At 37.1% G+C, this 26,976-nt stretch overlaps 1 protein-coding gene across 1 annotated transcript; it reads left to right on the top strand.

Moving 5' to 3' along the window:
• The first annotated feature begins 13,611 nt into the window (after nucleotides 1-13,611).
• On the top strand, nucleotides 13,612-26,430 carry si:ch211-191i18.2 (uncharacterized protein LOC564095 homolog). Its single transcript, XM_057353959.1, has 5 exons — nucleotides 13,612-13,747; nucleotides 22,832-22,903; nucleotides 23,140-23,279; nucleotides 24,612-24,730; nucleotides 25,562-26,430. The coding sequence occupies exons 1-4, from the start codon at nucleotides 13,669-13,671 to the stop codon at nucleotides 24,684-24,686; spliced, it is 366 nt and encodes a 121-aa protein (XP_057209942.1). The 5' UTR covers nucleotides 13,612-13,668; the 3' UTR covers nucleotides 24,687-24,730; nucleotides 25,562-26,430.
• The last annotated feature ends 546 nt before the right edge of the window (nucleotides 26,431-26,976 follow it).

Genomic DNA, 26,976 nt, shown 5'->3' on the forward strand with positions numbered 1-26,976 from the left:
ATGAATACACATTATTAATTAATTAAAAAAACTAAAACTGTTGCTTCTATTAAATGATCATGTAAATCAATGCTGGATATATTCATTGTGCTTGAACCCCAGAGCTTCTCTTGCCTGACCTTGATTAAGAGCCATTGTCAAGTCTTCTCAATGTTTCCGGCACCCTTTTGTCTTCTGAATGTGTGGTGGCCTACTGAGGTATAGACAGATGGGGGAGAGGATTTCACATTCAGGAATGAATAATGGGAGAAACACACAAGTGTATTCTCATGCAAAGAAGACAATGAGCCAACGGCCATCAGACTACCTTGGGAATCCTTAACAAGCGTTTAATATGGGAGTGATATGAGAAATACATTGCCAGACACAAAAGATGTGCCCGAGAGACTATAAAGGCCATCATTTTAGGCCATAATATTGTAAGGGCTATTGAAGAACAGAAATGCACATGCACTACTTATTGTCATTAAACTTATGAATTTAAATATACATTAAATACATATTATTTAGTGAAAACCAGATTACATTAAGCAAATATTATCTTTGAATTACTTGAAATTGTATATTCAAAACACAAATAGCGCAGTGTTAACAAGCAAGAGAAACAATAGCACGAAGTTCTGGAGTTGGTTAAGAATTAGAAGGAGGGGTGTGATAGATATTTAATTGACTCCAGGTTTATCTGCCAGCCCACATGTACAAGGTCAAGTGAATCAGCCAGGGCTTTGTGGGAATTTAGAAGAATTGTAGTGGTTTGGAAAATGTATACCAAATCCTGGAAAAATGCTTCAGTCTTCAGGACAACGTTCTGTAAATCACATGCAGGAAAATTGGAAGCTTGACAAAAGAGCACTTAATGAAAACAGAGACTTGAAGCGATAGTTCCCCCAAACATGAAAATTCTGTCATCATTTACTCACACTTTTGTTATTTTAAACTTGTAGGCCTACGACTTTCTTTCTTCTGCAGAACACAAAAGAAGACTTTTTGAAAAAAGTTGGTAACCTAACAGTGGCGGCAGCACCTATTCACTTCTATTGTATAGACACAAAACCAGTGCAAGTCAATGGGTGCCGTCGCTGTTTGGATAACAACATTCTTCAAAATATATTCTTTTGAAAGTAAGAAAGTCATACATGTTTTAAATGACAAGAGGGTGAGTACATGTTGACAGAATTTTCATTTTTGGATGAACTATCCGTTTAAGATTGCTGTCATTATCACGAGACTAATAAACCACTGAATAACACATTTCATAAGAGGTACTAAAAGCTTTAGTAATGTCGAATGCAATATGCTTTTTGGTAAACAACTATTCGAGTTTGACGGCTTAGAAATCTTTTTTCAGATGATTATTTTCCGACATGAAGCAGTTTAGTCCAGCGCGCCTTTAATATTAGATTTTTTATGTGTTCTGAACAGTGTTGGGTGTAACTAGTTACTAAATAATTAGTTACTGTAATTTAATTACTTTTCCCTTGAAAAAGTAAAGTAAGGGATTACTCTTATTTTTTCTGTAATTTAATTAGTTACTTCTGATGTAATTAAACTAAATACTTTGTGTAATATTTGTGTGTGCAGAAGAGGAATTTACATAAAAATTCAAAGTCTAACTTTAAAATCCGTGCTTTAATGTATAATTCTCACATTTGTAATTAATAATAATACTTTATGTAGTTTTATATTATTTATTTGAATGAATTAAAAGAGCCGTTTCATGTCTATCCTTGAATCACTTAACTCATCAAGGTTGATGTAGGATATAGAAAGTAATTAGTAATAAGTAAATAACTACTTTTTGAAGAGAGTAACTTGTACAGTAATCTAATTACATTATCAAATGTGTAATTAGTAACTAGTAATTAATTACTTTTTCAGAGTAACTTACCCAACACTGGTTCTGAAAGTCTTTGAACACTGTTCATTGAAAGGTTTATTTTTGTTTGTATATCACAGAGCAACACTACGTGTAAAATCAAATGTGTGTATGTGTTTGCTTCAAGGTGTCAGAGCGTGGTTATAAATACAGTTTGCCTACTGAGAAAACGTATAGGCTACCTTAAATGCCCTGTAAAGTGTTTTGGAATAAAGTGTCTGCCAAATGCATAAAGCAAATGAAACTGAAGTTTGCTCTTCTAGTTTCTTGTTTACAGGTTTGTGACATTGAAAAATGTTTTTTTCATTAGCAAAAACCACAGAAACTTAAAACTAAATGGTTACCATTTGTGCACTTTGGAAAAAACAGGAAATCAATATAAAACATGTCTTATGGTCAAATGGATGAGTCAAATCAGATGATGTAATTAAAAATTCTTAATCACACAAGGCTCCTTCTATTTACTCCATTTGCCTTGAAGCTTTTGGCACAGAAGCCGTGACACAGAGCAAAAATGAACAGATACAGACTATTATTAATGACCATTTGGTCCCATTTACGAGGAAGTACTCAATAGATGAACTGAGATATTTGCGAAGGAGATAAATGATCTTTTAAGTGACTAAGCTTAGTTTGAAGCCCCGGTTCATTTCCCCCCATCCCCCTATAATCTACATCCATTCTTTACTGCATTCCAACTCCAAAAAAACCTTTTAAAAACCTTCCCACCATTAGGAAATAATTAGGAAACAATGAAGGCACCAGTGGACACACAACGATCTTCAATGTGATCACCCAGAGCTCCTTTACCCAGGGAGTGTAATGTTGAGGTCACATACAAATCAGCCCAAAAGAATCCCTCTGTTTTCTTAGGCTTCTCAGGATGGCCATTCTAACTATAATCCATGACTGATTTACAAAAGACCTGAATGCTGTACTCGAGGTCAGGGCCACAGCTCTATAACTTCTCCTGTGGGGACCAGGAGAATGATGACTTGGGACTCATTCATTGTAGCCTTTTCTACACATGCTGAAATACAGGAGAACCAACTACTCCATAAATGTTGAAGCTTAGTAAGTTAACACATTTGTGAGACGGTCCATGGAAACGTTTAATCAGTCCTCTATATGTTGTCTGAATAGTTGCAGGTTGGTTCCCACCAAACATGTTTAAATATGGTCATGTTTAAAAAGTACCGAACTTGTTTCCCTGGAGGACTATAAATATGCTTTGGCTATATATTTTGTGTATCTCAATTCACACAGAAGATGTAAATTCATTCAAAGAATAATTGATGTACTGACCAAGAAGTAATTGAGAACACAGATGAACATGTATATCTTTGTTACATTTGAAAAGTATTACAATTAAACCACACGTGGGATTTTACAAAGACACATAAAACAACAACAATCTAACACACACACAATCATATTTCATATTTTCTAATAACTTACTTTGTGGACAAATATTGACTCGTATATCAACATTGCACCTTCCTGTTTTTATATCATGGTTGTCTGCTAACTGTACTGTTAAGGGAGTCATTATTCCTGCAAATTTAACCTACATATGTGGATTTTATAGTCGTGTGGATTTACAGCAAACTGTCAATCAGTTTTGCCTGTGTTGTAGTCCCTGATCGTTTTTCTTAGTGAGCTCATTTCTTGCACATGTTTCCAGCAAAGAAACGATGGCAACCAGAGACCTTGCAAGTACCCCAATTGGCTTGGCCTCCATCCCATGTACCTTTTCCTTATACCTCTCTGTGACACCGTGGGTGGGATTAGAGAACGAAAACTGCATCTCTTTAAATCAGATTAAGACATGGAAAATATTTTAAATGCCTCAATAGGCACTTCACAACAAATATTCATACCGAACTGTTAACTCTCAAAACAGCGACTATACATAATGACAGTAGCCTATATAATTTAAATGGAAGTTTAGCCGATGCAGTCCACTTCTTGCTATAAGGATAACAAAAACAAAAAATGCAAAAGTATTACAATTATGCTCTATGATCTACACAACAGATATTTCATAGCAAAAAATATTTAGTTGGCACCAGCTGTGTCAACAGCATCCTCCCCTTGTGCTGTATGGTGGCTTTCCAGTATATCTGCTATGTAACAAAAAGACTCATATCACTTGAGAAAATCTCCCCTTGCCAGCATTAAGTGAGCATTAGTTACTTCTGATGTAATTAAACTAAATACTTTGTGTAATATACTGCAAGTATGCCAAGCCATCTGTCCCTTGTAAAGTGTTGATCGCTGAACTCACAAAGGCCTGGTCCCATATTGGCAAATATATTCTTATTCTACCTTTATTTTGTTGATTATTACTAATCACTAAGTACATCCAAAACTTTCTTTAAAAATCGATAAAAATGTAATGCCCGCTCACTTATATAAAAAATAAGTCCTGTCATAAAATGAACGCCTCCAGCATTGTGCATTAGAGCAGTACCTCAAGGTGACCACTAGGGGTACATGGCATACTGACCCTGAAATGGAATGGACACCACAACAGATCTCCTAAGCTGATTTATGGAGGCTGCCAAAGAAGTGAATAAGCTTTTGTGTTAAACATTCGTTAGAACGAACTACATTAATTATTTATTTATTAGCCCGAAGAGGTATGGAGAATACCACACTATACGTATTTACAGAACAGTGGGGGAAGCAGACCCAATGTATCAGGTTGATAGATATGCTGTATATCATGTGACAGCACAGATGTCCAGTGAATAAGATATTCCACTATCGTACCCTTGCGTGCAACATACAGATATAGATCTCATGGGATGCCTAGTGTAATTAGATGTTGGGTTGAAGCACATATAAGGATACAGGAAACAGGAAATACTCTTGAAAAGTGTGCGCGAGTAAGATGCAGCTCAGAATTGCATTGCATTTGGTTTTGTAGTAAACGGACCCTCATACTATTATTTATTACAGCACTAGCCAAATATTATATAAAAATACACATTCGAAGTGGAGGAGACGTACGCCAAACCAAAATTCACGATTTGTACACTAGATGGCAGAAAAGACACGTGCACGACCAAAACTAGTTGAGACTGGTTATGACTGCTTGTGTAACTTGCGAGCTCAAGAAGCGATCGCTAGATGGCGCACTAGAGCTTTCCACAAACATTGTAGCCTACTTGTACACAAAAAAAGGACACGCTTCCAATTTAATATGAATACACATTATTAATTAATTAAAAAAACTAAAACTGTTGCTTCTATTAAATGATCATGTAAATCAATGCTGGATATATTCATTGTGCTTGAACCCCAGAGCTTCTCTTGCCTGACCTTGATTAAGAGCCATTGTCAAGTCTTCTCAATGTTTCCGGCACCCTTTTGTCTTCTGAATGTGTGGTGGCCTACTGAGGTATAGACAGATGGGGGAGAGGATTTCACATTCAGGAATGAATAATGGGAGAAACACACAAGTGTATTCTCATGCAAAGAAGACAATGAGCCAACGGCCATCAGACTACCTTGGGAATCCTTAACAAGCGTTTAATATGGGAGTGATATGAGAAATACATTGCCAGACACAAAAGATGTGCCCGAGAGACTATAAAGGCCATCATTTTAGGCCATAATATTGTAAGGGCTATTGAAGAACAGAAATGCACATGCACTACTTATTGTCATTAAACTTATGAATTTAAATATACATTAAATACATATTATTTAGTGAAAACCAGATTACATTAAGCAAATATTATCTTTGAATTACTTGAAATTGTATATTCAAAACACAAATAGCGCAGTGTTAACAAGCAAGAGAAACAATAGCACGAAGTTCTGGAGTTGGTTAAGAATTAGAAGGAGGGGTGTGATAGATATTTAATTGACTCCAGGTTTATCTGCCAGCCCACATGTACAAGGTCAAGTGAATCAGCCAGGGCTTTGTGGGAATTTAGAAGAATTGTAGTGGTTTGGAAAATGTATACCAAATCCTGGAAAAATGCTTCAGTCTTCAGGACAACGTTCTGTAAATCACATGCAGGAAAATTGGAAGCTTGACAAAAGAGCACTTAATGAAAACAGAGACTTGAAGCGATAGTTCCCCCAAACATGAAAATTCTGTCATCATTTACTCACACTTTTGTTATTTTAAACTTGTAGGCCTACGACTTTCTTTCTTCTGCAGAACACAAAAGAAGACTTTTTGAAAAAAGTTGGTAACCTAACAGTGGCGGCAGCACCTATTCACTTCTATTGTATAGACACAAAACCAGTGCAAGTCAATGGGTGCCGTCGCTGTTTGGATAACAACATTCTTCAAAATATATTCTTTTGAAAGTAAGAAAGTCATACATGTTTTAAATGACAAGAGGGTGAGTACATGTTGACAGAATTTTCATTTTTGGATGAACTATCCGTTTAAGATTGCTGTCATTATCACGAGACTAATAAACCACTGAATAACACATTTCATAAGAGGTACTAAAAGCTTTAGTAATGTCGAATGCAATATGCTTTTTGGTAAACAACTATTCGAGTTTGACGGCTTAGAAATCTTTTTTCAGATGATTATTTTCCGACATGAAGCAGTTTAGTCCAGCGCGCCTTTAATATTAGATTTTTTATGTGTTCTGAACAGTGTTGGGTGTAACTAGTTACTAAATAATTAGTTACTGTAATTTAATTACTTTTCCCTTGAAAAAGTAAAGTAAGGGATTACTCTTATTTTTTCTGTAATTTAATTAGTTACTTCTGATGTAATTAAACTAAATACTTTGTGTAATATTTGTGTGTGCAGAAGAGGAATTTACATAAAAATTCAAAGTCTAACTTTAAAATCCGTGCTTTAATGTATAATTCTCACATTTGTAATTAATAATAATACTTTATGTAGTTTTATATTATTTATTTGAATGAATTAAAAGAGCCGTTTCATGTCTATCCTTGAATCACTTAACTCATCAAGGTTGATGTAGGATATAGAAAGTAATTAGTAATAAGTAAATAACTACTTTTTGAAGAGAGTAACTTGTACAGTAATCTAATTACATTATCAAATGTGTAATTAGTAACTAGTAATTAATTACTTTTTCAGAGTAACTTACCCAACACTGGTTCTGAAAGTCTTTGAACACTGTTCATTGAAAGGTTTATTTTTGTTTGTATATCACAGAGCAACACTACGTGTAAAATCAAATGTGTGTATGTGTTTGCTTCAAGGTGTCAGAGCGTGGTTATAAATACAGTTTGCCTACTGAGAAAACGTATAGGCTACCTTAAATGCCCTGTAAAGTGTTTTGGAATAAAGTGTCTGCCAAATGCATAAAGCAAATGAAACTGAAGTTTGCTCTTCTAGTTTCTTGTTTACAGGTTTGTGACATTGAAAAATGTTTTTTTCATTAGCAAAAACCACAGAAACTTAAAACTAAATGGTTACCATTTGTGCACTTTGGAAAAAACAGGAAATCAATATAAAACATGTCTTATGGTCAAATGGATGAGTCAAATCAGATGATGTAATTAAAAATTCTTAATCACACAAGGCTCCTTCTATTTACTCCATTTGCCTTGAAGCTTTTGGCACAGAAGCCGTGACACAGAGCAAAAATGAACAGATACAGACTATTATTAATGACCATTTGGTCCCATTTACGAGGAAGTACTCAATAGATGAACTGAGATATTTGCGAAGGAGATAAATGATCTTTTAAGTGACTAAGCTTAGTTTGAAGCCCCGGTTCATTTCCCCCCATCCCCCTATAATCTACATCCATTCTTTACTGCATTCCAACTCCAAAAAAACCTTTTAAAAACCTTCCCACCATTAGGAAATAATTAGGAAACAATGAAGGCACCAGTGGACACACAACGATCTTCAATGTGATCACCCAGAGCTCCTTTACCCAGGGAGTGTAATGTTGAGGTCACATACAAATCAGCCCAAAAGAATCCCTCTGTTTTCTTAGGCTTCTCAGGATGGCCATTCTAACTATAATCCATGACTGATTTACAAAAGACCTGAATGCTGTACTCGAGGTCAGGGCCACAGCTCTATAACTTCTCCTGTGGGGACCAGGAGAATGATGACTTGGGACTCATTCATTGTAGCCTTTTCTACACATGCTGAAATACAGGAGAACCAACTACTCCATAAATGTTGAAGCTTAGTAAGTTAACACATTTGTGAGACGGTCCATGGAAACGTTTAATCAGTCCTCTATATGTTGTCTGAATAGTTGCAGGTTGGTTCCCACCAAACATGTTTAAATATGGTCATGTTTAAAAAGTACCGAACTTGTTTCCCTGGAGGACTATAAATATGCTTTGGCTATATATTTTGTGTATCTCAATTCACACAGAAGATGTAAATTCATTCAAAGAATAATTGATGTACTGACCAAGAAGTAATTGAGAACACAGATGAACATGTATATCTTTGTTACATTTGAAAAGTATTACAATTAAACCACACGTGGGATTTTACAAAGACACATAAAACAACAACAATCTAACACACACACAATCATATTTCATATTTTCTAATAACTTACTTTGTGGACAAATATTGACTCGTATATCAACATTGCACCTTCCTGTTTTTATATCATGGTTGTCTGCTAACTGTACTGTTAAGGGAGTCATTATTCCTGCAAATTTAACCTACATATGTGGATTTTATAGTCGTGTGGATTTACAGCAAACTGTCAATCAGTTTTGCCTGTGTTGTAGTCCCTGATCGTTTTTCTTAGTGAGCTCATTTCTTGCACATGTTTCCAGCAAAGAAACGATGGCAACCAGAGACCTTGCAAGTACCCCAATTGGCTTGGCCTCCATCCCATGTACCTTTTCCTTATACCTCTCTGTGACACCGTGGGTGGGATTAGAGAACGAAAACTGCATCTCTTTAAATCAGATTAAGACATGGAAAATATTTTAAATGCCTCAATAGGCACTTCACAACAAATATTCATACCGAACTGTTAACTCTCAAAACAGCGACTATACATAATGACAGTAGCCTATATAATTTAAATGGAAGTTTAGCCGATGCAGTCCACTTCTTGCTATAAGGATAACAAAAACAAAAAATGCAAAAGTATTACAATTATGCTCTATGATCTACACAACAGATATTTCATAGCAAAAAATATTTAGTTGGCACCAGCTGTGTCAACAGCATCCTCCCCTTGTGCTGTATGGTGGCTTTCCAGTATATCTGCTATGTAACAAAAAGACTCATATCACTTGAGAAAATCTCCCCTTGCCAGCATTAAGTGAGCGCTGTATGGTGGCTTTCCAGTATATCTGCTATGTAACAAAAAGACTCATATCACTTGAGAAAATCTCCCCTTGCCAGCATTAAGTGAGCTATCTGTCGATGAAGGTAGAGTGTAAACAGTTTCTTGCTCTCACGCTGAAATTTATTCTTGTCTTTAGGGAAGCGTTGCTTTAAAAATAATGGATTTTGGACAAAATACTGGCCATGTTTTTACTCCGTGTTATCTGATTACATGTTTTGGGCCTTGTGATTCACATCATGGAAATGTACAAATTCACACTTGTTCTTTACGACCATTTTGATATTAAAAGAGCATAAAAAAAAGATTTTTTTTTTCTTTCTTTCTGACATCATGTACTCACCCTTGTTTTCCCCACAGCCCGTATGACTTTCTTCCGTTGAGATGTTATGCAGATAGTGACTGACAGCCTTATTCACTTTCATAGTACGAATAAAAGCCAACATCAACATTTAAAAAATTATCTTGTTCCACGGAAGACAGAAAGTCTGGAATTACATGAGGGTGAGTAAGACATGACAGAATTTTAGTTATTGGGCATATTTTAAAGGAACAGTTTACAAAAATTCTTTCATACTGGACTGTGGGCATGTTTTAGTCATTTAATTGTATTATATTGTCACTGTTAGACTGAAATCTTGTGTCTCTATCTTTTATTGATATCTTGTAAAGTGTTTTGGAGATACACGCTTTAAGACTGACAGCGACGATATGTGAGTCTATTTTACCTGTCCACTAATGCAAAAAACATGCTATAATACATTTAACTTTTATTACTAATAATTGCTACCTTGCTGCCAATAATACTGCGGTCCGACTTAATCTCTAACTATTAAAGATAATCACTTCACAGTTAAGCAGTTCATGATGCAGAATTCTTCACTCTTCACCTTGCAGCGTGCATGGAAAAAAGCTTCTGGATAAGAGCCCAGATTCCATGCAAATGCTTTTTTGCTAAACACTCACAAATGTTTTCTCCCGCTGGCTTGTCCATTGTGGGACCTCACAGCCAGAGCAGCAGATCCATCCCTGCTCCCCTAGGGGTCCCCTGCGACCCCCGAGACTCATCTTCTTTCTGTTCTCACGTCCACACACGTCCCATTTGATGCGCTGGTCCAGCTGCCCACGCTGAGATATCAGTGGGAGTGTAGCTAACATCCCGCTCACATGTAAATAAAGAAGCACAGTCATTTACAGTAGATTATGTTTACAGTGCCTGTGAAACAAGACATTAATATCCAACAGCAGTTCTGCTAAATGCTTGGCTTACACCTGCAGAGCTAAAATGTGCTATTTCATGTATCCATCAAAACAAGTTCATCATGACTGCAAACATATATTTCACAAATGTTACAAGTAATGCATTTCATAAGGAATTCCCTAAATTCCCATTTCCAAAATTCTAGATGAATTCTTTTTTCTTTTAATGCATTCCGTACTGTGGTGGCTAAAGAAATAGTCCGCCTACGTGTCCGATGAGTGATAGGAAGACCAGGCCGCTACCATCAAGAGTGGCTGCGCTGTGGGCCTGCAGCTGCAGCTCGTTACTCTTGTGATAGTGAGAGAAGTTGAGGTGTGTTTGTTTGTTTGTTCACAGCATCAGTGATGGATGTTATATAAACGGTGGCTATAACGCTGGATCTGCAGATTGTTTGAAACTGATAGATGGAGCGGTCCCAGCGCTAAAAGATACCGCACATAAACCGCACCCGGTAAGTGAAACGAAGTCATATGTCTGTGTTTTGTTGGTAATCGGCGCGTACGTGCATAATGTAAACAACACAAACTTATAGTGAATCAACAGTTATGCAGGGATAATGCGATGATGTATTGTGTGCTCGTGATTTAGTTCCTCCCCCCTGCACACCCCCATGAGGTCGTCTGTTTTCGTAAATAATCATACAGCTGTATCTATCTTTTATAAATGTGATCAAACTAAAAACTCTTCGAAGATACGAAGTATGCAATATTACTGTATAGGTATTTAAGATTAATATGAGATTGGAAGAAACTGCGTGTTTAACCGGACCTTTAACTGTGCAATACTTGTTATATACAACTGGCCTTTTTCTTTATTTCCTAATCATTTTTGTGCAAATATTTGCTGGTCACTGATCGTGTTCATGCATATAGGTTACTATAGTGGACAACTAGGCTATTCAAAAAGCCATTTTTGCATATGCATGGATTTTATGGCATAGTTGCCATTATGCCACTCAAGTGAAAAATGAAATGTAAACAATATTTGTATAAAGTTGTCTTTCATACCCTAAGAGCAATAAAAACACACAGGAAAAACATCTTTGCTAATTCACACATAACAATAAAATATATAAATAAATATTCAAGGCTTTCCAACACTTTCTGTATTTGATTAATTTAAAAGTTTCAAAGTATCTATTTTCAAAAGAGACCAAGATTGTGTATGTAGACCAAAATCTACAAGTTCAAAAACTGTGCCCATTTTACTTTGTGTGGCTCGACTTGCTTTTTAAACAGTCTGTAATCTTGTTTGCTGGTTGACCATACTAGGAAAAAAACTCAAATATCTTAACAACTCTTAAAATAAAAAGTGCACCAAGTACACTTTAAGTACAATGCCATCCTGCAGTTAAAGTGCTTTATTTTCACACATTAATTTTGTACTTAATATACAAAAAAATAGTTTTTTTGTACTTCTATTTATGGTGTCACAAAATAGCACAGTTAAGTACACTTAGATCTTAAATGGATCTTTTTTCACTTCGCACAGAGGTGCAATAATGCATATGAATTTGTGCCTTGCACATTATACGTGAGTCACATGCCCCTTTTCCACTAAATGACCCAGACCGTCACTGATGTGTCCTTACAGTCACTACAAAGTTTTACATTCTTCTCAAAGAGACTCATCTCAGATTTCAGCATAATTCAAAGGCGTGTCCGCAGCCCGTGGGCACAGCCTGATACTGTCACACACGAGACAAGGGCTAGGTCTGCTTTAAAGCAAGAAAATAGATCTCAACTGTTTGCCTTGTCTCACATATCATGCACAGCTCACCCACACGGTCCCACAATCCAATTCACACAGCTGAGGGTTATGAAGAGGGTTCAGGGCCAAGTCCCAATGACTCAGAGTGAGAACCGGCAAAAAAGCCTCGTCAGTGCTGCAAGACAGGAAAGAAAGGGGAAGAATATTCATTCATTTAAGTACTCCGCCAACAAACACCCCCTGCGCTTTGGCCCTTTCCTGCCGTTGATGTCCATCTCTATACCTTGAGACTCTCCTTTAGCGCCTGCTGAGTAGAAAGGATGGGCTGGTCAAAGCCCCCCTGCCTACACGCTCCAGAACTCAAAAACATCTGGCACTTGGCACAGCAGAGTGCTGTGGGACCAGCATGCAAAGATATTTAGTCGGGCTTCCTTTTTTACATAAAGATGTATGAAATACTTTAAGTGAAAATAAAACCACAACATATAGTGTCCATGCTTGTAAAATGTTACTTTTATAGCCCCTCTCCACATGGTAATACCGTAGTACTGAGGGTGAGGGCTTGACATGTTCAGATTTTTGTAAAAATCTTCATGGACCACACATTAAATGCTTTTGTTAAAGGAATAGTTCCCCCCAAAATAAAAATTCTATCATCATTTACTCACCTTCGAGTTGTTCTAAATCTGTATAAATGTCTTTGTTCTGATGAACACCGAGAAAGATATTTGGAAGAATGCCTTTAACCAAACAGTTCTTGGACCCCATTGACTCCCATAGTAGGAAAGTGCTTTATATTTTATTTGTTCTGTTGAACACAAAAGAAGATCTTTTGAAGAGTGTAGGACAGCAAACTAGCTGCAAAAAGCACTTTTGACTACCAATTTTTCCTACTATCAATGGGGTGCAAGAACTGTTTGGTTACAATCATTCGTCCAAATATCTTTCTTTGTGTTCAACCAAACAAAGAAATGTATACAGGTTTGGGACAACTAGAGAGTAATTCATGACAGAATTGTCATTTTTGGGTGAACTTTAATCCATCTGACTTTGAAACCTCGTTTCCAACAACTGAGCGCACAGCAGGCATCAGCATCTATCTTTTATCAAGATCAGTCGACAATCGGCAGACACAATACCGCTGTCACACAGCTGTCTGGATGACGTTCAGATCTGCTGACCTACGAAACGGTTCGCTGACCTCACAGTGGGCCCTACGACCCACATCTCAAGACCTGGGTGACCTCATCATCTTTATCTGCAAAACAGTTTTCATTTTTTAAATAATTTCATGAATTAGTAGATCTCCCCTCAATCCACTCTCTGGCTTGAGACAGCTGTATTATTTAAAGGAGGTGCTAGTTTACAGATGAATGGGTTATCTAAAACATGGGAGTTCCCACCCCCTCTTTCTCCTTCCTCCCACCCCTTCTCTTAGCTGTTTCCTCCCTTCACACACACTCACACGCCGCAGTCATTCAGAGGCACAGCGTGGAGGCTGCACATACACACAACAGCACGTTCGGGACAACATGGCAAGGATACCTCACCCCTGTGCGACCATATCAGCGTGCTTGGCAGGCGCTCTCCTACTGCTGCCGCTGTGCTTGGGTGAGTGTTTGAGCGTGTGTGCGAGAGAGAGACCTAAAGCTGCTAGACTGATTATTACTTTAATGAGAAGTTGTTGTGCGTGAATGTTTGGAATGAAAGCAGAAGTGGCGAAAAGTTCAAATCAGGGTAGAGAGAGAGACACATTCCTGGAGAGAATTGTAAAAAAAGTTTTGAAAAATTGTGTTGTTGTAATGTGCAGTCTTGTCGTGCTTAATGAGTGTTTACACACAAACACGTGTTTGTGAGCCATGCTGAGACCCCCTGACAGGGAAGGTAAGTGCTGGGGGCATCTGGTTTTGATTTTTATCTGCTAAGATGCGGGTGCAACTTAAGCCAGGCAACTGCGACCTCAGGCAAATGATCATATCTTGTTATAGATAAGTTATAAATAATATCTTGTTATAGCAAGTAACTACTTGTCAGATAACTACTAGGACACTTGGCAACTGTCAGAGAATGTGTTTTCTACTGATATGTTGCTTATCATGTGCGCAAAAATATTAAGATATGTTATCAAAAGGAAAAAGCAAAACTTCTACTTTAAAATAACAATCTTGTCATCATTTACTCACTCTCTTGTCATTTCAAACATGTATGACTTTCTTTCTTCTGCAGAACACAAAACAAGATATTTTGAAGAACGTTGGTAACCGAACAACGGAGGTACCCATTTATCTTATTGTATGGACACAAAACCAATGCAAGTCAATGGGTACAGCAACATTCTTCCAAATATCTTTTTTTGAGTTCTGCAGAAGAAAGTCCAACAGGATTGAAATGAAAAGAGGCTTAGTAAATGATGACAGAATTTATATTTTTGGGTGAACTATCCCTTTAATGGAGTAATCCTGCTTATTAGTTAACTTTTTTAGGATAACATGTCAGTTTGGAAATTCCCAGGAAAGCGATACAAAAGCCAGTGCATCTTTATTGAATTTTTTAACACTCCGGCAGTGCAGTAGACACTCTCCGGCATGACAGACGGCTCCAGGGGGTTATAATAATCTCGAGAGCAATGCAATCCCACTGTGTTCCCTGCACAGCTGTTTTCTGTCTACATGTTTGTAAAGAGCTCATGATCGCAGCTCTCGCTTCCTTCTCTTGTTTGGTCTACTGTATTGACTAACAACAGAAACAAGCAGGAATCGGGTCTTTTGTGTTGAGGAAGTGACAGACATGCACAGCATCCATGACTTCATTGTGGAAGTGTGCATTAATAATAACAATATGTTATTTTGAAAGTTGGTTTGGAAAAAGCATCTGCTAAATGTTTTAATATGTTAAAGGGGTGCTGCAACGATGTGTCATGCATTCTGACTTCTTTACAATGTTAAACGTGCTGTCTTCTCATGCTTAACATGGTCAACTTGTCAAAAAACGACTTGGGTGTATTGCGTTGTATTTCTGTGCTCGACACACTCCCCCAGTGATCGTACAGGTTTCGGAAAGTTTTTTTTCGAACATATAAAACTGTTATGTAACAATTTTTCTTAGTCCCTTATTGGACAATTCTCCCGGAAAAGCACGCGGCAGCAAGGAGAGCAGGAGAAGGAGCATGCGCAGACGTCACTTTCACTTGTGTGCAGGAGAGAGACAGCATACGTTCGCCAAGTTCAGGTGTTTGTTTGTTCACTGCATTTGGGTGATGAATGTTATATAAACGGTGGATATAACGCTGGATTTGGAGATCGTCTGAAATTGATATATGGAGCCGTCCCAGCGCTAAAAGATGCCGGACATGAACCGCATGTGGTGAGTGAAACTGATTGGCAATGTGCTTTAGTTCAGCCTACCCCTCCCCCCTGCACGCGCCGGATGCTTTCGGAAATACTACTTCAGCTGTATCTATCTTTTATAAATGTGATCAAACTAAATACTTTTCGAAGATAGGAAGTATGCAATACTACTCTATAGGTACTCAAGATGAATATGAGATTGGCAGAAACCGCGTGTGTTAGGGCCGCTTTAACTTTTACAGTATAGATTTAACATCTATACTAATATTATTGACAGTCAAACTTTGTAAATGCCAGAACTGCTGTTAGTGAATATAAATGTCCCAATTTAATGTTAGCTTTCAGCACATAGAGAGTTTATGCTGTAATGCGTTAAGATTGAACACTTGGCAGTCTATACTGGGAATGTGCCCAGTAGTATGACAGACTGTGCCAGGAGCCTGGTGACTTTATGACTTAATCACTGCAAAAAAAGCGGGAATAAATAAAGCAGATGAGATGAGTAACATGTGTTATGGTCTTTCTCTTGGACTGACTTCACCGTCAGCCTTGGGAAAAGTGATAAGCGGAAAAGTTGGCCAAAATCATTATGGGAGTGATGTTTTACCTTTAGGATATTATTGTAAGTGTTCATGCTTGTTTTGACATTTGTTTAGGATAACATCTTGAAATCACAAGTTTAGGGGGTTTTGAATGACTGATGGTGGTAACTCTGTGGTTACTCTTGGTGGGAGCTGAGGGGTCATGTTCCGCCCGACTAAATTTCCCAATCCCAGTGTTTTACAGCAAACGTTATGAAATGTCAATCTAAGTTTAAAAGCACACTTAAGAGTTTAAAATGTTTTAAAGGGACAGTTCACCTAAATCATTTATTCAACTTCTTGGCATTTCAAACCTGTATGATTTTCTTTCTTCCGCAAAACACAAAAGAAGATATTTCGAAGAATGTTAGTAACCCATTGACTTGAATTGGTTTTGTGTCCATACAATAGAAGTGAATGGGTACCATCGTTGTTCGGTTGATAAAGATAGAAGGGTGAGTAAATGACTACATAATTTTCATTTTGGGTGAACAATCCCTTTAAGGTTTGTTGCCAGCTAACATAGTTCAATCTTTTTTATTACATTTTCCTCACTGTCCATGTAGCTCAATTGCAGATCATGACCCTAAAGATGCCAAGATCGACAGGATCACTTAGAACACTTTAGAGGACATTGGGTTGCTGTATGTGACTGGTGTGACCAGATTGATTTTTACAGTTTATAATGAGTGCAAGAATTTGGACAAAGGCCAAATAATATGTTGACCTCTAGACACGTCGAATGTTGTTCACATCCACATACATCTTAGTAGTACTGACAGTGGGAGAACATGTGAGACGTATAAAAGCCATATAATTGGATGCATGGCAAGAACCATTGCATGCATCTGCAGCACAGCTCTATTAACTTTCCTCACTAAAGGATATTCAACAGGGCGTGTGAATACCTTCACCCTAAAAACCCTGCAGCATGCTCACCCCTCGCCGACAGAAACAGTTATTTTTGTTTCTTTATTTGGCAAAATTATCTGATTAAATGGTCACAACAGTGTTTGGATAAGAGCCCTTTGTGAAACGTTGTAGCACATGAGACCCAATTGCTGTATTCTCTCATTAGATGGGACTTTATAAGTGAAAGATTTGTACTAGTGATGATGTATTTTAAATAAACAAACTCATCACTTACTCAAGAGACAAACCGCAGATCTGGCCCGGCATCCCACTGTCAGCTAACAGCATTTAGGCCTGTGTGTTTATGATACCACTTGTTTATTGGTGTTGATCCAGGTATTAACTCTGCCCCGTTTCCCACAAATCTCAGACGAAGGGAAAGTTTGACTGCTTACAGATAATTAGCTTTGACAAGGCAACAGTTTCCAAAGACGTATGATTGCATATTGGTGTGTGATTGTTTGAAAAACCCATCAAAAACATTGAGAGCGTCATGGAAAACACGACATTAGAAAGTATGGGATATTTCTTTTCATTGCCTGCTATTTCAAGGGTGATTTAAATGATAAAGTGAGGGAGGGCTGGGAAAAGGTTTAACGACCTAATGGTAGCCTACTGGCCATAGGCTAAAAGCAAGTGTAGCAAACCATTTGAGTTTTTATTCTATTCAAAGGGAATGTTCCCCCAAAATGATTTTTTAAAATAATGTAATGAACCTCATGTCTTTCCAAACCCAGTGGTGTAAAGTATTGGAGTAAATGTACTTAGTTACTTTACTTAAGTATCTTTTTGGCTACTTTGTAGTTGTACTGAGTATTAAAGATATTAGCAACTTTTACTCTCTACTTAACTACATTTTTGAACAAGTATATGTACTCTTTACTCCACTACATTTAGACTAATGCAATTACACATTACATTTTGCATGGCACCTATCTTATAATTAATATTGCCATTTACAGGGCAATGAAGGTACTACAATCTTGTGGATTTTGCCATAACTTACAAAAACTTGTCAACATGGCTTCTTTATATGAATATGAGTGCAGTATCAGGTAGAAGTCAATCGCTGGCGGTTTATACATGGTTAGCCCTTACACGCTATTTCTACAGTAATATATTGGCAACACTGTTGCCAGCTAGTTACTGTAGGTCACACATCTACAAAAGCTCTTATTTTTAAAACTAACTCTTCCTAAATGTGCTCTAAACATGTTTGCTCAAAATTTGACCATGTGGTGGGACTATTGCCATGAAGTGATGTAAACCAGTAAAAAGAATGTATAGTATTTCAATTTTCAAAAGTGCTCTCACACTATATAGACAAAATATTAACCTATAGAATGAGTCGGACACAGAGAAATGAACAATCCACGTATGAATCTCAACAATGGTGACAATCAACTGAACAGCGTCATGCTGCAATGCATGCTGGGTACATAGTACAAAACTCATTCATGATTGTTTGTCACCATTGATGAGGTTTGTATGTCAAGTGTCTAACTGTGTCTCAATTGCAAAGAAAGATTTTCTGACAGAGATCTTTCCATTGTAACATGTAATCACTTTACCAAACATATCTTAATAAATCTTTAATGCTATATTATTATTATTATTTAATGATTGAATTCTTTCAGATGTATCTTCAGTTACTAAGCAAACATAAAGTTGCGGTTCCTGTAAAGTCCCTTTCAGTGTTATTGTATAAGTGTACATTTTAAAGTTACAAGAAAGTCAAAGAGTCCAACCAAAGCAAACACTGATCGCCATAATGGTGACTTAAAACACAATTGAACCACTATGAACTAGAGTTAAATCTCAATGAGATCTTACACAGATGACAGAAATAAAGTGAAAGTGGTGTCTGTAATATGTGAAGATGTTATTGATGTTTGTGTTTAATTCTCCTCTGGTGAAATCTTGACAGATTTATTGTGTTCATCTGTTATTTACATCTGTATCTTCAAACAGCCATTGCAGTAGTTTACTGTAAAACACCTACAGTAACTAGCTGGCAACACTGTTGCCAATGTATTACTGTAGAAATGGCAGGTAAGGGCTAACAGTGTATGTGAAATGAGGACATGACTGCAGCTGGCCATGAGGCCCAAACCAGCATGTCCAGTGCAAAAATGATTTGACTTTTTAATTTTACTTAACATTATTTTATTTATCTGTTATATTGAAGACACCTTTTTGAAGAATGTTGGCTTACTTATGAGCACTTGAGTTTAAATGAGACTTGGGTGTTTGTAATGACGTAGGTTATGGTGTCAACCATGATTTGTTGCAATTTTGAGCTGTTCAGTCTTATTATGATTTAAGAAAATAAATGCGATTGCTCTCCTCACAAATCAACTGTTTCTTGTTTTTCACTGACATGTCTCTTAAGTGTTGAGGACTAGTGCTGCTTTGAGCCTACATTCAGTATGAGTAAAATACTCAAGTACTGTTAAAATCAGATACTCTAAGACTTTTACTGAAGTCGTTTTGGAATTGGTGACTTGTAACTTGTAATGGAGTCATTTTCTCTGCAAGGTATCTGTACTTTTATTTAAGTATGGTTTTCAGGTACTCTTTACACCTCTGTCCAAACCTGTATGTCTTTCTTTGTTCTGCAGAACACAAAAGAAGATATTTTGAAGAATGTTGGTAACCAAACAACACTGGCCTCCATTGACTTCCACTGTATGGACACAAAACCACTGAGACTTTTCTCAAAATATCTTTTTTTGGTGTTCCACAGAAGAAAGAGTCATATACAGGTTTTGAAAAAAAGGAGATGTTAGGCAGTAGATTAAAGCAGACGTAATATGAACTGATATCTTTTGGGTGTAGACCTGTACCCTATCACATATTGTCTACATGGTTGTAAATCAGACAGACATATTCCGTATCCTGTTCTATTTGGACATATGATATTTATCTGTCTAAAAGCTTCAAAGGTAATGGAGTCAGACAAACCCAGATAAGCCTGAGGCATGCGAGGTGAGCGTCTTATAGTACATTCAATTCCCAGCCATGATATCCTTCAAATCCCCTCAAAAGTGAATCAAACTGATCTTACTAAAACAGCTGTATAAATGAGTTGGATTTAAAAAGGAAAGGCCTGACAGACTATTTGTTCAGCCTGGGGAAGTAGAATCACAGGGTCAATTCCCATCCTGTACTTTAAAACTAAGCTCTCGAGGAGGGTCAGCACTTCAGAGCCCCGTGTGCCTCCAGAGGCTGCAAGTCTTATAAACACAGAGACCTGCTTTAGAAGATTTCCATATGATCCAAGAATCATCTAGAGACTGATATTTTTTACAGTACCAGGCTACCAGCCACGCTATTTAGTCATGCTGTCATCTCCGGCTGATGCTTCATGTCTCAGGTGGCCTGTTAGTCTTGTCTCATTAGATATTACGAAGCACTGTCTCATGTGTTTCCCTAAAGCAGGAATGCATTTCAGACATAATTAAATTTCTTCATAAAAAGAACAGTTACGAACAGATGTTATTGCATGAAACGACAAACTGTAACTCTAATCTGAGGCATTAAATGGCCAATTCTAAGTAAACTTGGTGCAAATACTTCAGTGAAAGATATCTGCTACCGAAATACCTTTAAGACATTTTGGCATCTTCTCACTACACAGATGTCACTGTTGTCTCTCATTCTCTAGTAATCCCATAGTATCCCATGCATACATCATGAGAAGACAGGATACATGGAAAGAAAGAGTGTCCTGGTGAATAGCTCTAGCTGTCTCACATAACTGACGAATAGCAATAGTATGTGAGAAGCAATACAAAGATCTCAAGTTACCGACACTGTTTCTTTTCAATGGGAAACAATGTCCTCTCTGGTTCAGCTAGGTGACTGAGCTGTGACGGGCAGTAAAGATCGGCAGATAAAGTTCAAAGAGTTCATTGTGTTTGTGAAAAGAAGAAAAGTCATAACTGATGGCTAACATGCTCACCGTTGGACTGGTATAATGGAAATATTGTAATAGAATTTTTTTATCTAAGAACAATTTAACATGCTAAATTGAGTCTTAAAACAGTACAACACATAACAAAATAAGATGTTACTTATTTAATTGTGGCCCCCGACTTATCTCTATTATTCGATACTTATATATACTATACATATACAGTATATATATATATATATATATATATACACTCACCTAAAGGATTATTAGGAACACCTGTTCAATTTCTCATTAATGCAATTATCTAATCAACCAATCACATGGCAGTTGCTTCAATGCATTTAGGGGTGTGGTCCTGGTCAAGACAATCTCCTGAACTCCAAACTGAATGTCAGAATGGGAAAGAAAGGTGATTTAAGCAATTTTGAGCGTGGCATGGTTGTTGGTGCCAGACGGGCCGGTCTGAGTATTTCACAATCTGCTCAGTTACTGGGATTTTCACGCACAACCATTTCTAGGGTTTACAAAGAATGGTGTGAAAAGGGAAAAACATCCAGTATGCGGCAGTCCTGTGGGCGAAAATGCCTTGTTGATGCTAGAGGTCAGAGGAGAATGGGCCGACTGATTCAAGCTGATAGAAGAGCAACTTTGACTGAAATAACCACTCGTTACAACCGAGGTATGCAGCAAAGCATTTGTGAAGCCACAACACGCACAACCTTGAGGCAGATGGGCTACAACAGCAGAAGACCCCACCGGGTACCACTCATCTCCACTACAAATAGGAAAAAGAGGCTACAATTTGCACGAGCTCACCAAAATTGGACAGTTGAAGACTGGAAAAATGTTGCCTGGTCTGATGAGTCTCGATTTCTGTTGAGACATTCAAATGGTAGAGTCAGAATTTGGCGTAAACAGAATGAGAACATGGATCCATCATGCCTTGTTACCACTGTGCAGGCTGGTGGTGGTGGTGTAATGGTGTGGGGGATGTTTTCTTGGCACACTTTAGGCCCCTTAGTGCCAATTGGGCATCGTTTAAATGCCACGGCCTACCTGAGCATTGTTTCTGACCATGTCCATCCCTTTATGACCACCATGTACCCATCCTCTAATGGCTACTTCCAGCAGGATAATGCACCATGTCACAAAGCTCGAATCATTTCAAATTGGTTTCTTGAACATGACAATGAGTTCACTGTACTAGAATGGCCCCCACAGTCACCAGATCTCAACCCGATAGAACATCTTTGGGATGTGGTGGAACGGGAGCTTCGTGCCCTGGATGTGCATCCCACAAATCTCCATCAACTGCAAGATGCTATCCTATCAATATGGGCCAACATTTCTAAAGAATGCTTTCAGCACCTTGTTGAATCAATGCCACGTAGAATTAAGGCAGTTCTGAAGGCGAAAGGGGGTCAAACACCGTATTAGTATGGTGTTCCTAATAATCCTTTAGGTGAGTGTATATATATATATATAGTGTATATGTATATATGTCTTTTCTTCTTTATTTGTGATCCTTTCTCAGCAAATATTGATATAATGCAATTCATTAAATGTTTTATCATTCATATTAAAGGAACACTTCACCCAAAAAGAAAATTCTGTCTTCATTTGCTCACCCTCAAGGTGTTCCAAATCTGTATATATTTTTTGTTGTGATGAACACAGTTGTGATGAACACAGAGAAAGCTATCTGAAAGAATGAACCAAACAGTTCTTGGCCACATTTGACTACCATAGTAGGAAAAATTTCTTTATAAATGTCTTTGTTCTGTTGAACACAAAAGAAGACATTTTGAAGATTGTAGGAATGTAGGATTGACTATCAGTGTAATCTTTCCTACTATTGTAGTCAATGGGGTCCAATAACGGTTTTGTTACAATAATCTAATAATAATAAAGCTAATAATCTCTTCTGTTTTTGCAGGTGACCATTATGAATTTGACTATGATTCATCGGAGTACTCTGACAATTCAACAATCGCGTACAGTTTCTTCAGTAGGTCTTTTTAACGGTTTCATGTTGTCACTTCATGTTATGGGGGGGATTATTATCAAACACGTAATAGATTTCCATATGTAGCCTATGAACTTTGTACAGTATCTCAGATAATGTATATACAGTAAGTTCTCAGTAAATCAGAGGAATAAAGTCGTAAATCATATGCATATGACTTATATACCTGCGTCCATACAACAGAACTTTTCTTTGTGGTGTTTTTATGGTCTCACCAGGCAATGGCAGCACTGAGGAACTCGAGAAATTTTTATTGGGAGGAGGGACAGACACTGGAGGAGACACCAGCGTTACAGAAACAGATGAAAGTGTGCGAGAAGTAAAACCAACTGAGACAACTTTCTCTGTTATGAATCGGGTATCTCCTGAATTTCTGTTTCTATCACACGTGCTGGTGTTGATCAAATCTAAGCAAACTTGAAACATGTTGAATACTCAAAATGCTCATATGTCAAACAAGTAAAACAAATTCCTGAGTGTTGTCTCTTATGAGACACAAAAGCTCTGTCTCTTTGAGATATTTGTGTGGATAACTATTTGTGTGGGTGGACAGAACTTCTCCGCACAACACTTTAGAATACAAGGTTCAACATCACAACCCTGTCATTAAAAAGAAAGAAAATAAACAATAAATCTGCGCAGTAATCATTTTTTAAAATCTTTTGAAACATTTTAGCAAAGCAAAGAATGCCACTGACCTATGATAACAACCCAGGAAAAAAACAAGCATCGTGAAATCCGGAGCTGCTGAACTTTTAAAGTGATTTCAAAAGCATAATCCTAACATAAAATGGACTTATGCTCCATGGAGATTCAAATTATAGCAGCGTAATTAAACAGCGCTCTCTATATTTAATGTCAGCGATATATGCTGTGAAAATATCAGAGTGGAGGGGATAACATTCATGTCCAATAAAACTCTGCTAACTGAAATGCCATTGCCTGTGTCTGAGACACCACTGCTGACCGAGTACTCCAGCAAATGAACATGAATGTAAACAGGTGCCCCTATTATTTAAAGAATATGGATTCCTTTGAGAGCTCCATCTGCTCCATATCCTCATTGTATTGGGAAGTTAAACAATGGCTCTGTGTTCAAGGAAGGCTTGTGCACTATAGGGGAAATGTGTAAATAGGGAACGGCATCCTTTGATCAAACCCGACAGTACAGCACTTGGTCTATTCAAACATGCACATTTCATTAAACAAGCCTCGAATTCTACTTAGCCATCTGAATTCCTGACATTTGTAACATCTGCTTTAAGAAAAAAAACGTAGACAATAAAACAGTCACATGCGGTAGAGAGAGCAATGAAGAACAAAGGCACACGATCCATCTGAACTAATAAATGTATTCATCATTCATACAGCAGTATCCAATTATTATCTTATATAATTGTGACTAGACAGTTGGAGGAGCATAAGAGAAACTAAATGTTTTGTTTAAGTCGTCCAAAAAAATGTGCACTGCCACCTGAACACATAAAATAAATATAAATCTAATATTCAATAAATCACATATTTTTCTGTCAGGTTTGCTTTGATTATGGATAATGTTTTTTGTTTTATAATTTAATTTTTCACATTAAATAATCACCATCTGCCAAACCCCAGGCCTATTTGATATTTGATTCTTTGGATTGAGAGTAACACATACTTACACGATGCCCGTTTTTCTTCACTGTTTTAGGCATCTAGGTCGACGCCTGTATATTTACTTCTTACTCTGGTTATGATGGTTTATCAACTGCTCAGACTACTATAGAAGACACTCAGCATTTCACAGAACACTATCACACATCTAAAGAGGTGAGTAACATGAATATAATATAAATGCCACTTGTGTTTTCTTTTCTATATGAATGCATTTGTGCATTTAATAAAATACGAGCTGGGCAATTCCATGGAAAGTCACCATAAAAATATTTTTACCAAATGGGAAAATATAATAATTGTTTTATGTTCTATGAAGAGGCAACCCTTCTTTATTTGTTGTGTATTACTGCTTTTGATTTGTGCATTTTAATTCACAGAAATCCTACAAAAATGGTCCTTTTTTGTATATTTCCATCATCCTAAAAATAAAACATGTATAGACAGATGTTTTTCTGATGTTTGGAGACTATCAACAGGGCTTTAGGACAATATAAACAGAAGGTTCAATGTATTGGTAATAAATTAATATTTCAGTTAATATTAACATTTTATTAATATTTCTGTTTTTTGCAAACGTCAAAACCATAACACTGGAACTGCCCAATTATGGATTATATACATTTTATTTGTTAACAAATGTAATGTCTGCTGATGTTGACAAAAATTTCTCTACAACGCTCTTTACAGCCAGAAGAGGGTGCTCAAGCATCGATGGCGTCATTTTGCAAACAGTTTTATGGGATGTGTGGGTGTAATAGGATCACCCAGAGCACATACTGTGATTTGAAATGGGCGTCAGACTTGAGTTTTCTCAGACTTCTTGACACTCATTAAAAGTCACTGCATCTTTCCTATGGGTTTATGTCCTAACCTGCTCTCTGCTCTCCACCTAGCACTCATCATGAAATATATGTAGCCAATAAACTAAAGATAACATCTTTTAATACTTCACTCAGCAGCTTTCTGTTTCTCCAATTATTCTAGAAGTCCCAGAGGAGGAAGAGCAGATGGACAGATAACCTGGACCTTCAGTACAGACAGACACGCATACACGTGCACACCCACAAAGAGCTTAAGCAAAGACAATATCGAGTGGAAAGCATCCATGACCAACCACAACAACGCAAGCTGTTCATGAAAAAAGACACATTTTTTCGCCTTTTTCGTCGCAAAATAGAACACAAAAAGCACGCTGGGCTAAATGAATGGAATAGAGCATGTGACTATGAAATGGGGCTAATCTAAATGACAGATTCTTTTGAGTCTGTTTTGTCAATTTCTGATTCATACCAAAACCTGAGTAACAAAAACTTGAGAAAACAAGACTTCTCTGTTATTTAATGAATGTAGAAATTCATAAACATGCAAGCTATTCAGTAGCTATTCAGTATCATGTACAACAATACAAAACCACATGTCTCTGTTTTAGAGACTTTTTATATACAATGTGCACATCTGATTGCCACGAAAATTTCATTCATTTGCAATTAATTTTCACAATGTCAGACAAACAATCAAATCAGTTTTTTTTAAACAATTGCCAATGCCAATTTCATCTTTTTCATATATATCTTTCTAATTCATCTTATGCTGTTGCAGAAAAGCATATAATTGTACTATAATTTCTAGCCTTTTGGCATCATGACCTTTCAAAATTGGCAATTTTCTTAACCACACTGCACTTCTAAGCCTCACGCCTTCCTTCGTAATCCAATTTAGCATAGCAGCACAATTTATTTGTAATGGATGTATTAATATTAAAAATGTTTGTATTAGATGGTGCTCTACACCAAAATGCACATGAATTTGTGAGCCATTTTTATATGTTGTTACAGATACTGAATAAATATTTTTTCAAGTAACACACTGCTGTTTTTACCGTTTTCCTTTGAAGACTGAGATCGTTTAAACAAGGGATTTGTTATTATCTGGTCCTTCTGCATTTTCTTAACTTCTTAATGCATTTTATTTTAAGTCTTTTTTATTTTTTAAGTTAAAAAGCTCAGATTCAAATGAAAGTAGACCAAAATGTGAAGAAGACTATAGCCAACAAAAGAAGCCATGGGCCAATGGCCCAAATGAACAAAGCAGAAGATATGTCAGTGTGTGTCATCTTCAGGTTTATTCAGAACAATCACTACATGCTCATGCTTGCAAAGGCCCTATCAATTTAATAAATGTCTGAACACCCACTGTACTCCCTAAAATAAGCAAACACCCCAAAATGTATTTATTTGTAATAACAAACTTTTTACATCAGAAGCAATGGATTCATGAATATGGAAACCGCTCCTAGGTATTCTGGATGTGATCTCTAAGTTTACCTGTATCATGTCTCAGATGCAGACAGGTTGTTCTGTATTCACAGCCATACATCTCATGTCTTCCTCAACAAGACA

The sequence above is a fragment of the Triplophysa rosa genome, linkage group LG16 (genome assembly GCF_024868665.1).
Source record: "Triplophysa rosa linkage group LG16, Trosa_1v2, whole genome shotgun sequence".
In the NCBI taxonomy this organism is placed as follows: Eukaryota; Metazoa; Chordata; class Actinopteri; order Cypriniformes; family Nemacheilidae; genus Triplophysa; species Triplophysa rosa.

Coding starts and splice junctions, on each gene's coding strand:
- si:ch211-191i18.2 (XM_057353959.1), top strand. CDS start 13,669: ATGGCAAGGATACCTCACCCCTGTGCGACCATATCAGCGTGCTTGGCA. Junction 22,904..23,139: donor AATCGCGTACAGTTTCTTCA/GTAGGTCTTTTT, acceptor TGGTCTCACCAG/GCAATGGCAGCACTGAGGAA. Junction 23,280..24,611: donor CTTTCTCTGTTATGAATCGG/GTATCTCCTGAA, acceptor TCACTGTTTTAG/GCATCTAGGTCGACGCCTGT.